Here is a 13,572-nt window from a genome sequence, read left to right as displayed (position 1 = left end):
ATTTCAGTCACTGTTGCCCTTCTATCAGCTCGAACCAGTCTGGCCATTCTCCTCTGACCTCTGGCATCAACAAGGCATTTCCGCCCACAGAACTGCCGCTCACTGGATGTTTTTTCTTTTTCGGACCATTCTCTGTAAACCCTAGAGATGGTTGTGCGTGAAAATCCCAGTAGATTAGCAGTTTCTGAAATACTCAGACCAGCCCTTCTGGCACCAACAATCATGCCACGTTCAAAGTCACTCAAATCAACTTTCTTCCCCATACTGATGCTCGGTTTGAACTGCAGGAGATTGTCTTGACCATGTCTACATGCCTAAATGCACTGAGTTGCCGCCATGTGATTGGCTGCTTAGAAATTAAGTGTTAACGAGCAGTTGGACAGGTGTACCTAATAAAGTGGCCGGTGAGTGTATATATACAGTATATACATGCAAATATTTCTTAAATTATATGTGTGTATTTATATACAACCGTGTGTGTGTATTATATTATATGTGTATATTATACACTTAAATTGTATGTATGTATTTATATATACAAAATAATTATACACAGTAAACACATGTACATTATGTAAACACAAACTTTTATTTTGGATGTGATTAATCGTTGCCCAGCAAAGAACACTGCATAGTCTTCTCTGTATAAATTAAACATCCTTATTAATTAATCCTTATTAAAGTTACAAGAGTCATTCACTCAAGAGAAGTGAGTGATTTTTTCTTTATCCTTAGTTGTTTGATTAACAGTAAAAATACAGCAGCACGAATATTAGGCTGCTGTCCCTTTAAGAGCGAATACACAGATCTGATATACTGATACTGTACATATGCGTTTACCGTACTTTCTCAACTGTTTACGTTCCCTTAAGCATTGACAATTTAGATATTCAAGCACAAGAAGATGCAAAAGGGAGCTAATTTCATTACTCGCAGCGTGTCAACAGCGTGGACATTCTAAACTGAGCTCTCTTTCACGTCCTCTTGCACTTTAGCAGAAAAATTCCCTTTAAAATTATGTTAAAAAAAATAGCGAGCATCCTAGTAAACATAGTCAGTTGTGTCTTAAACTTTCGTGATGATGCAGCTCTGACCTGTCAACTGTCCCGAGCGTTCACATTCATGCATTGTTAGAATTCATAAAAATGTTACTGGCCAGTGACAACAGTTCATATACTCGCCAATGCAGATTTTTTACTCTACTTTACTCTAACTTTCATTTTTAACATTTTAGAATTAGTTTTTTCTAGGAGAGAATGTGATTTTGTGACCACAAATATTACTCACTATGTCACTATGGTGAATATTGTTAAAGTGCAAAACAGTAAAGAAAAGAAAAAAGGTCTGCATAATATTGCTTCCAATTATACTTTCAAATTTAAACTCGCTGCAAACGTGATGTTTCAAATTGAATGCTCATTGCTCACAGATGTTTCAATTATGTACCTGTATTAACTCAGCTTTGGTTGTTTGTGCTTCACATCTCATTTACATGTCTTTTTCTCATGAAGTCATAAACCCAAAAAAAAAAAACATTTTCAGATGCGATATAAGGTAAAATAGAAAACAAAATTGTAGGAATTGTGACTTATATGCAGGGCTATTGACTAAGATGGTTCAAAAATACACTCTTTAGAGCTATGCTGCTTCCACAGGGTCTGTTAAAACAGAAAGTGGTTCTTGAAGGGCCCCATCAGTCTTCTCTTGCACGCATGTCTCCTTGTTGTGACAGACATCTGTCCATTTGGGCTTATTAAGCAGAGAGAGTAGAGCTGACAAGCTCATAGAAGCACACAAGTGCAGCTCTCACATAATGAGCCATCACCTTCCCACACCAACGCTTATTTATCTGCCGCTGTTTTATTGTCAAAAGGAGAGCTTGGCAAAATGCATGATTATTCCGTTGATGCTGGGTTCATTTTATGTTAGTTAATGACTCGTCTAGTTTATATATTCAGAACACACGCACACACAACAATGCCTCTAATGCTTTAAAAAAAGGTCATAGGACACCAAAGTAAACTGTAGAAAGTGCCAGGCACTTTCCTTGTGTTGTTTATGTTCAGAGGCAGATGTTTAATAGCTGGTGGCACAGTGCAAGTGTGTAAAACAAATGTGTAAATACTGCATGGCTATACCAAGAAAAGCTCTGTTTCAGCGAGTGAGAAGTCTTTCCTTACGGCCATCATTAGGCAGATTTACAGAGCACCGTCTGAGAAAAGCTCCATGATATTGGTTATAGAGGGCATTAATTATGAAATAGACTTCTGGGAAGAAATAACAAAGTGTGGTCAGAGGTTTAAGAAGACTATGCCAATAAATCTGAAAGGACCCAATGATCCTATTAAACTTTAATGCAGATTTAACTGTCCATTAGCATGAAACGCAAAGGGCAGATGAATATATGGGTATTATTAAGTATTCAATACTGATTCAATTTTAAACTTCGTTAATTAAGAAAATGCACATTCTGTAGGTGGAATGAACCGAGCATTGCTCACAAAATATCATTTATGTGTGAAAGCAAACTAGCCTGTAGAGACCAGCCATTATGACATATTTGACATTACCAGGGATCACAGAGCCCGCAAAATCATTGGCATTTCCCACAATACAAGTGTTTACTATTTCATTATGAATCTGAACCAATTGGGTCTTTTTAAACAAATATTGTGATGCATTCCTCCATTTTGCAAATGGCAGCCACTAGCATAAATACTAGGACTCTACTGAGTAAAGTAATACATAATGTTGTGTTTTGCATGTTTTATTTCAGTACATCGACATCATCAGCGTATTTCTTCTCCTTTTGCGAAGAGAAATGTGTTGAGGTCCATTTGCTCTTTGATGTTCGTCCAGATCTCACAAAGTCTCAGCCAATGTGAATTGAGACTCTTTAATAAACTAAAATATAAGCTCCAAAAATGTTCTCTCCTCTTAGGATCGAACAGAAATAGTTCTGTTTAGTGTGTTCCTTCCTTGAAAAGAGTACAGGTATTTACCACTGAGTTAAAAAGCACTCACATTGGGGACAAATCCTCCACGCACAGCACAACAAAACCATGCCTAGAGACATGGCCTCCTGCACAACAAACCATGAGATGCTCTTATCTTTAAAAATGTTTGGTCTGTTTGTAATTCGAAAGCTTGAAATTTCAATGAAGCTCTTAGCTTGAAGGTGCTGAGCCAACGAACGCAATCTTGTACGGCTGTAAATGCACCCAAGCCAGTTTCCATGTAAGCAGCGACCTCCAAATTTTAAGCATCAGGGTGCATAGAGCACAGAGAGACTTTTCCTCAAAAACGCATAAGAGCTTTTTATGGAGTGGGCGGATGTGATACAGTGCATCAGGTTGGGAAATGGACTTCCGACCAGGGGATTACACTTGCATGGCTCACACTGGTGCGCCCTAGAGCGATTCGACTAACCCGATTCGCACGAGAGAAAATAGAGCAATGAATCAGTCATGCATGAACACTTTGGTGCGCAGTTAAGTGTGTACCTGTACAGCACGCCAGTTTATGGTGCTAGCAACTCTCTTGCGCTTTTTCCCCAGATTGATGCTGAGAGAGGAACCGCCCAGCGCGCCGCCCAAAAACATCGTAGCCAGCGGCAGAACCAACCAGTCCATTATGGTGCAGTGGCAGCCGCCCCCAGAGCCTCAGCTCAATGGAGTCTTGAGAGGATACGTCCTCAGGTGAGACATGCACAAACCATTTCACAAACAGAACTTGCCTGATGAAATGTGCTGAAATATGACTCCTTTATTAATATGACATTTATTCATATGGCATACACTTTTGATTAAAAAGTCAAGCTTATTTTGGGACCAACAATGTCAGTTTTTGATTGCATTTGTCACCCCATCTAGATAATGGAGTTGACCTTAGTGCTGTCACTTTGACCACTGTTTTAGTACAGCTGTAGCCCAGCGCATGTATAAGCAAACTGATTTAAGGGAGTGTTTGACATGTCTGTGTGAAAGTAAATCTAGGCAGGCTGTTGTAAAGGTTTTGGCAAACATGACACTAGTGGTCAGAACAATAGGTGACACTTTAGTTTGGTGACCAATTCTCATTAATGCCTTATTCTGCATGACCATATTATACATCCCTTAATCACATCCAACACCTAAAGTTAACCACCTTATTAACTATTAAAGGGATACTTCAGGATTTAGCATTAAGCTTTGTATTAGTAGAAAACCTGAAGTATTTTCAAATTACCATGCTTTCTACCCTCATATCCCCCTGAGACGAGAGATTTTTTGTCTGGAAAAAATCCTCCGATGACGCAAAAATCGTCATTTTGCGTCATCGGAGGATTTTTTGGCCAGAGGCTAAAGATTTCAGTCAGTAGTAAGGGCTGTCCCGCATGTTCTCAACCCGCCCATAGAGGGTGGATCTCACTCACAGAATGGACACATAGTGTCAGCCATCTTTTTTGGAAGCTAAGCTAGCAGGCTCTTGTTCTGTGGAGAAAGCTGAGTAACTTAGTAGGAGAAAGCTGAGTAGTAGGGGTTACCATCCTCTTTTTCCTGGACATATCCAGCCGTCGAGATCGTACAAAATGTCCGGGATTCAGCTTTTGCTTTCTGCAGTCGCCATTCATTGTTTATATGCACACCTTTTGTTTCAATCTAAATGAATTCATTCCATTGGTGAATCTGAATGTAGTGTTTACATGAACGCTAAAGAAGTGATCGGTTGATGTGCGTTTTAACATTGCTAAGAAAATTCCCGCTCCTCCGTGAGAGATACGAGACCGGTGCGTCTCACAGGTGTCGCTCATCGGTAATCACGCCACCGGCCTCGCGCCGTTCTCCAGCGGCCCTCACTCGTTCTGCTCGCCACAGTAAACATGATGAATGGCGACTGTAGAACGCAAAAGCCGAATCCCGGACATTTTGGGCGATCTCGAAATCCCGGGCAGACTCATCACGGAGACTCACTAGTAGCCTAGACTTGTTGTTTAACTACTGCGCTCCGTTATCGGTAGGCATGGCCTCCTAGGGCAGTGAAGCAAGTGCATTCTGGGAGTTGTTGTCTTTCATCCACATAAGCCAACAACACATTTTCGGGCTTTTCTCAGTCTAGAAAGCTCCAAATTCAAAAATAATTTCACATTTCTTCTACATAAATTACCCATTTTAAATACACATTCATCTTTCCAGAGGTGAAGTATCACTTTAAAAAGCAGTAAATTAGGAGTATATTGAGGCAAAAGTAGTGATAGTGTGTTCCCCAAACTAAAGTGTGACTGAACAATACTATTTTGGTGCAATTTGAAATATTGTACATTTAAAATATATATATATATATATATATATATATATATTAGAGGAGAACTCCGGCGCAAAATGAACCTTTGGTCTAATTACACATTGTTACCTAGTCAACCGTTATCTGAGATTTGTTTTCATGATTATCGAATGTCAATAGTTTTATCTCTAAAAACAGTTTAGCCTATAAAGCTATTATAACGCTAGTATATTGGGCATAGATCAATGACAAATAAAAATCGCTAGTTAATACCACTAACAAGGCTCAAAATAGCCCCACACTAACACGGTAGCATAATGAGGGTCCCTACCTTCAAACCGAAGCACTGAGAACTTTGTCAGTGTCCAGACAGTTTAATAAGACAATATTATATACACACAGTCAACTTCGCGTATACAGGCAGAAGCCATCTTTGAAAAACAGTCTCTACCAGTCGATCTACGAACGTCGAACGCCGATCCAAAGATGGCTTCTGCCTGTATACGCGAAGTTGACTGTATGTATAAAATATCGTCTTATTAAACTGTCTGGACACTGACAAAGTTCTCAATGCTTCGGTTTGAAGGTAGGGACCCTCATTATGCTACCGTGCTAGTGTGGGGCTATTTTGAGCCTTGTTAGTGGTATTAACAAGCGATTTTTATTTGTCATTGATCTATGCCCAATATACTAGCGTTATAATAGCTTTATAGGCTAAACTGTTTTTAGAGATAAAACTATTGACATTCGATAATCATGAAAACAAATCTCAGATAACGGTTGACTAGGTAACAATGTGTAATTAGACCAAAGGTTCATTTTGCGCCGGAGTTCTCCTTTAATAAAAAAAAAAATTGTATGGTGTGGTAATAACGACGTTTTGGATGATTGTGCATGTTGAATCTCCTTCAGGACACATCAGTAAAAATTGGCTGCTCCCTTTTTTAATGAAGAATACAGACTTTTGCTCATACCTGCTGGTACTGAGAGTTATTTGCTCTCACACAGGTGCAGAACGTTTGTGTTAATTGGTTGTTGACTAGTCTTTGCCATGTGTTCAAGCGCAGCCACTTTGTGTCCCAGACGAAGGCTGCATGAGGCGACACCATAGTCAGCATTCGTCGCCGCTAGTTTGATGTGTCTAGGCCTTAACACTTTCCCCGTCATTTCAGAAATTGTTTTTGACCAAATTAATAAGAGTTGACTCATATTAGATTGTGAGTCAGACTACATTGGTTGCATTATATGCAAGTCTTTAGCATGCAAAGACACAAAAGAAAGACATAATGTCTTTGCAATATTCAGGGTATCCAGTCTAAAATGTTAAAATCGTATTAATATGCACCCAACAGAGATCATCAGCCAAATGAATGACACTAATTTCTCTTATGTAGCAAGAACTTGGATGCATTTCATTAGCAGTGTTTGACCAATCTTATCCTCCTCAACGGATGTGCTGTGAATATCTATGCTGTTTTTAATAGCATTCCCCCACCGCTGGTGTATTTAACACAACTTCTACCCTGGAAGAGAGCTAGTGTGTGCCTAATAATTATACAGCCTGTGGGAGGACTTCTAACAGAGCAGTGACCTGGAAGAAAATCATTGTCGCTCACTGTTTGGCCATCGATTGCCCTGATGCAGGTACCGGCTCGCGGGGCTCCCTGGAGAGTACCAGCAGAAGAACATCACCAGCCCTGAGATCAACTACTGCCTGATCACAGAGCTCATCATCTGGACCCAGTATGAGATTCAGGTGGCCGCGTACACCGGGGCAGGCCTGGGCGTCTTCAGTCAGCCTGTCACTGAGTACACGCTGCAGGGAGGTGAGACCTTGTTCCTCTCTCACACTCTCGGTTTTTTTCATTGCCTAACAGATGCTGCTTCTATCAGCCTTCCGTGTTTTCATCTATTCCTTTTCATCAGCGGAGGCAGGAAGCACACTGGTTTGAACCGGTTGATGCGATATTTGTTTACATGCCATGCTGAGGTCATCTTAGCCTCCATGTAGACGCCACATTTATTTTAGAGCCCTCTTCTCAGGCAGCTAACTTCCATGCGAATCCTCTTCAAAACAATTATGTCAATTATCTACAAGGGCGCTTTTCTCTTCAGATGAGAAGAATCCATCTCAGGAAATTCAGTTTTTATTTGGACATTTGGATGATTATCCAAGGAGCGGCAAATGTATCGACTCTGCTTTGAGAAGCTTCATCCGTCTAATTATTTTAAATAGACGTTTTATAAACAGAGTCTGTCAAGCAGTTGAATGGTATTGACGCAGCTCCGCCAAAACCACTCACAATTAGCAACCTTGACGACATCACTGATCCTAAGTAAGAGACTGTGCAACAGTATGTGAACTTTCTGCAGTTGTTTGGATGAATACTAAAATAAGGCTGTCAATTTAAACATGGTCATTTTGGACAGTTAATTATTAGCATAAGTGGATCACATTTGGTCATGTCTCCTATCCTGTACACCACTACAGGTAACGCATGGCATTAACAAGATATCACAGATGTGTGTACCTTAGATTAACTCAACTATAAAATGCATTGGTGAAGTCCATAATAGGCTTATATTTAAAGGTACACTGTTACTTTTGTAAGCCCGTCTAAACCATACCTGTCAACCCTCCCGTTTTTCCCGGGATTCTCCCGTATTTTACCTTGCTATCCCGCTATCATCCCGTTTAAATATTTTCCCGTATTTCTCCCGTATTTTTAATATTTCTATTAAAAAAAAAATCGCACTGGGCGCAAACCAGTTAAGCGGAAATACCGCCCTGCAGCTAATGTCATTGGTTAAGGTTACGGGTAGGTTTAGGGATCAGTGTTTGGTGTAGGCCATAGGTTCTCAAAGTGCGGCCCGCGGGCCAATGGCGGCCCGCCGAAACATTTCTGTAAAACTGTTAAAACTATTGCTTTGAAAAAAATGAATATCTCCGTTTAGTGGTGTTTAGCGGCATCCATAGGCATAAGCGGTAATTACATGGTCCGACCGACCGATCGCACTTGACCACACTCCCAAGGCCACCAGGAACAGTGGTTGTCTACACAGGAATAGGAATCGTGGCCAACCGAAACCAGCACCACAAATCCCATTGCAATTTAAAAGGGTATGTTGACCAAGTAATCAATATTCAATGTGACTTAATAATAATCTTAACAATGTCAAGCTTATTAATAGCCGCGTTTCCATTACCTTTCAAAATGTTCGCGGGCGCGAACACTTGCATTTTCCTATCAACAGTGCAAACAACTTAAACTAGTCTATCATTTCTGGTCATACAGAAAATAATAATGCATTATTCGCAACTACTTTTATTTGTGTAAACTCATAACAAGAAAACGTGCTTTTGTAAAATAAAATAAAACAATCAGTAGCCTAGGCTACTACGCGCTTTCATGATCTCCGTGAACTGGAGCGCGAGAACTGAAACAAAATATAGCCTTTGTAGGCTAAAGCTTAAAATGTGCACTTTTAAACAAACAAACTCGAATCGAAAGCAAATACCTGATTATGTAATCCGTATGAAAGGTGGATTCATCTGCTTAACAGCGGAGATGGAGACATGTTTTTAGCCGACACTTAGAAAACAATAGTTTATTAATAAACAATTAAAATGCCTCGCTGTTTTTTCAGACGCATTTATTATCATTAGCCTATAACTCACCTATAAATCAGGCTAGATCAGACACGTACAGGCTATATGGCTCTTCTCATTCATCACTGCGGGAAAAATATAAATTCCAGGTTCTAATTTGGCCTTAGAAAACCAGTAAAATCGACATGTTTTCCATATTAATTTGTGAATATTTAAAATGTTTAATAAAGGGGCAGAAAGTCATTTAAACAAGAAATCTGGAAAAGTCTGTCGATACTTTTTTTGCGCAGCAGTTGGTGAAGCCAGTTCAAATTAAAATTTTGTTCAACTTTGCGTTTTAAAAAGACAACAACCGTTCATTTTTCGTTTTTCAGTTACGGGTTAAAAAAGATAGATAATAATATGCAAATCTGCAATAATGGAAACGCGACTGACAAGCAATGATAGAAATTAATGATGATGATGACTTGTTTGGTAAGCTTCTATTTTAAAAGTTTCTTTCTCTCCCCCCCAAAATTTTCACAAGTTTTGCCAGGTTTAGCCTCAGTTATGAATTAAAATGTGTTTATTGCAACTAATGTAAACTGTAGAGATGCAACCAGGTCATTAAAATAATTTCAAATGGGATTGTCTTTTCAGTTTTTTTTTCTTCGTTTTCTCCCCCGCCACTTTGGCGGCCCTCAGTTCAATGTTGGGTTCCTAAATTGGCCCTCACCTATCAAAACTTTGAGAACCCCTGGTGTAGGCAATCAGTACTGTGATTCACATGACCAATAAAATCTTTGGAATCGGCTGCAGGGCGGGATTTCCGCTGAAGTAGTTTGGGGGAAAACATTGCGCGAAGAAGAACAGCAGCATCATCCCGAGGATGGACAAACATGAGAGAGATGGTATTGGAGACTGTATGTAATGTAGGCTATTATGTAATACAGAGATTATGTATTTATGTTAATATCTGTACAATTAATGTTTATTCATTATTTAGCCTGCCTCTGCCATCCAACGTCAATGACAAGTTTGTCATTTGGGTCACTAAACAGAGGTAATTGGCTATATATCTGAGATGGTCGCATTCACGCTTACACAATCAAAGATACCTTTGTATAGCCCCCCTGGTTTCGCATACACTTGAATTTAAAGTAACATTTACTTCAGGCAGAGGTATGGCCACAACTACAGATGCAAGTCGACCAACATTACTTCTCTTATAATAGTTTTGGATTGGCCAAAGGAACATACTTTATGTTTATAAAGTACTTGAACTTATTATCTAAAGTAACATTAAATTAAAACAGAGGTAAGACACACCCAGATTTAGGTTGGTCAAGCAGCATTTTACTGTCCTAAACGGAAATTCCCTTCTTGTTTTTACAAAACCAAGTACACTTGAATTAGTGCCAAATATTAGTCGTCACTAATCTGACGCAGATTTTGCGTTAACATACGAATCCGTTTAATCTACTTGGGAAAACAATTTCAGAGTAAGTCAGAATAAAATCAAATGTTTACAATTTTATTATGTCAGGTAAATGTATCATGCCAATTTCATAATCAGTTCAAAGATAATAAATACAAAACATCAAATGCTCTGGAATAAAGAGAAAAGATGTGAACCTGACATTATAAAATGGATAATGCTGAGTGTCTTGCACACACTCCACATCACGGACTAATTTGAGCTACAAATCACGCTGAGCCTCTCGTTGCTTTCTTTATATAGACAGAAACTACTTTCACATGGAAACATTTGCTAACAATGGGAATTTGCATTCAGAGTTTGCACCTTTTGGGAGCAGAATACCATTTGCCTGGAAGACCCACCCTCCTCTGTGTGCAAGTTATCTCTAAACTCTTAAGAACTTTATTACCTTTTTGGTTTACTTCTGTGGGAATGAGACCTTTGTACCAGTCGCACAGAGACATTTCAAATGATACCAAACATGTATAATAATGTATGATAATTGTTCGTATTAAACCATATAGATTGTTGGGGGAAATCAGGTAGGGATGGGTGAAGGGAATGATGTGTAAATTGGGAGGTGATCAACTCAAGTGTGATCGTGTCTTGAATGGGGATGGTAATATAGCAAGCGAGTTCAAATGTTAATTTCCTTTGTTTTCTCAGAGAGTTGCCCTCTCTTCCAGTTCTTCCAATTTCTCCAGTCTTACACTTTTTTTGTTCAAAATATACAAAATTGAAATAATGAGCGAGTACATCATGAATCCATTTTACAAACCATGTTTTCACCCTATAATAAGTGTTTATATTCTGACTATTTTAGACAGAGCTGGACGCCAACCGCAGTCCATTACCTGCATGACTCATACATTTATATACATAAAGGGAGAGAAGTTGCTCCTGCTACAATGTACAATGTAAGATGCATGCAGTTTTGTTTAAAGCTGCAGTCCGTATCTTTTCCTTTTTGTCCCTATCTCTCTGTTCGAAATCTGTAACTGCAGTGATTCGCGCAATTATCATCTTTACGAGGGTTGTAAATCGGCATGAAACAGCGCGGATGAACACAGTGTTTTAAGGCGAGTGCTGCTGTCAGTCACCGCGCTGTGTGGATATTGTCATACAGAATCACAGATTCACTTTTTGAAAGTTTGACCAACATAAGAAATTTCATAGGAAAATGTCTTCTGAACAAGTAAGTAACATCCATTTTTGTTCTGACCAACTAAGGGGGAAAAAGCATTCGACATGATAAGCTTCGTTAGATTTAATCAACGCGATTTACAGCAACCGTGCAAATTATAGCCTACTTTGTTCTCAAATTGTTCATGTTAACAACATCAGCATTGCGTGACTAATGTTAAATTTAATGTGTTTTATGGTTACCTGTGTAGTTCAGAATTCATATTCTCCATAATAGCAAAACGAGAAAGGCACAACAAAGGAAACTCCATAACTGTGTGAATTAAGAAAACGTACTGTTACACGATTGAACTATTGAAATGTCTTACTTGTTCAGCAGAAAAGAGCCGTCTCTTCTTCCGTTTTGAACCCCTTCAAAACACGGAGTTCACGCACTTTTCAAAAGCCCCGCCGATGTTTAAATCCTTGTGTTCGCATGAGACGGTTTCTTTCTCTTTCTCTAGCCACCTTAAATCCGAAGTACGAAGTCTTTTGGGTTTTATAACTGCTGAATCTCCAGTTGACACTGATGATTGTTGTTTGGATCTTTCTGGATGCCATAAGTTTAATCATGTAAAGTGCTGCGAGAAAAGCCTATACATCTAAACATCTCGTCACGCGCAGTATAGCCGGCTAGCCGAAACTCCTTCTTTATGTGTACGGGTGTGACGTCATGACGCAAAGACATGCTCGAATTTCCCGCGGAAACCCACCAGTACCACTGGAATTAAAATCATTATTACAAGCTAACCGTTTTGAATTATTTTGGATTATTTTTAACTTAAAAAAGTTACGGACTGGAGCTTTAACCAATAGAGCACCAAAAGTTACATATTGTACCTTTAATGAAGTGGAAATAAAGAAAAGAAAATATGGACTTCTAAAACCACTTTTTATAATGGACATTACTGCTTAAGTTTGGGGATGATAAGATTTAAAAAAAAAAGAAATTAATACTTTTATTAAGCGAGAACACCGTTAAATTGACCGAAAGAGACCGTAAAGACATTTATATTGTTACAAAAGATTTCAATCAAGTAAATTCTGTTCATTCAACTTTCTATTCCTCATAAATTTGCAATTGCTATTCGCACAAAAATATGAAGCTGCTCAACTGTTTAACATTGATAATAATAAAAAATGTTTCTTTAGCAGCAAATCATCATATTATCATGATTTCTGAAGGATCATGTGACACTGAAGACTGGTGTAATGATGCTGACAATTCAGCTTTGACATCACAGGAATAAATTACATAAAAAAAAATATCAAGAGAAAATAGTTATTTAAAATTGTAATAATATTTCATAACATACATGTATTATTGATCAAACAAAAGCAGTCTTGATGACCATAAGAGGCTTTTTTTTTTGAAAATCTTTCTGACCCCTTAACTTTTGAATAGTAGTGTCTAATAAATAATTTATTTGTCTGCAACAAAAAAAGTGTTTTTTATTATTAAATGACCTTTATTTGGGGCTTTTTCGTGGCACATATTGGTATATAAGCTTAATTTGATTAATTTAATTATTCAAATCGATTGACAGCTTTATAAACAACTCTAGGCCTACAGTGTATGTGCTTTTTACCCACTGAGGAATCTGAGGTGGGGAAAAGTGGCTCTGAAGAGCAGAGACGCCGATGCATAATGAATATGTTTACACTGCTTTAAGAGAGGACTATAATTGGTAGGCTTTTGAAAGATAGTCTTTTGATTCAAAATAAGTCAAAGCTTGACAGGCAACCTGAAAAGATCAGCCGCAGAAGAAGAAAAAAACAGATATCTCTCACCAGACATTCATGAATATGCTTTTTGTATGAATTTTTGTCCCAGAGGTTTTATGAATGTACACATCCAATTCCACAAAAAAACATTTGAAAGTCTAAAATTCTGTTTTATGTGTCTTGTACGAGTACATGCTTTTCAGTTGTATTATATACACCAACAAAGGTGTGCGTACAGCAAAACAAAAACAAAAAAGTATGGCAAACAATCAGGAATCTGGACTCTGCTGTGATATTGTTTTGTTGTGTTTTGGCTTATATAAGACCTTGCTTT

General features: G+C 38.4%; 1 protein-coding gene across 3 annotated transcripts in view; it reads left to right on the top strand.

Moving 5' to 3' along the window:
• Positions 1–13,572, top strand: part of sdk1a (sidekick cell adhesion molecule 1a) — a 363,622-nt gene that overhangs the window by 271,030 nt on the left and 79,020 nt on the right. For all 3 annotated transcript variants that reach the window (XM_056261644.1, XM_056261643.1, XM_056261642.1), the window contains 2 exons: positions 3,558–3,698; positions 6,907–7,088. In XM_056261644.1, coding sequence (XP_056117619.1) covers positions 3,558–3,698; positions 6,907–7,088 — 323 coding nt within the window. The remainder of the gene's footprint in view (positions 1–3,557; positions 3,699–6,906; positions 7,089–13,572) is intronic.

This window comes from Rhinichthys klamathensis, unplaced genomic scaffold (assembly GCF_029890125.1).
Source record: "Rhinichthys klamathensis goyatoka isolate OS25496 unplaced genomic scaffold, OSU_Roscu_1.1 h1tg000184l_1, whole genome shotgun sequence".
In the NCBI taxonomy this organism is placed as follows: domain Eukaryota; kingdom Metazoa; phylum Chordata; class Actinopteri; order Cypriniformes; family Leuciscidae; genus Rhinichthys; species Rhinichthys klamathensis.
Note: the sequence above shows the minus strand (reverse complement) of the source record. Positions and strands in the feature narration are given on the sequence as shown.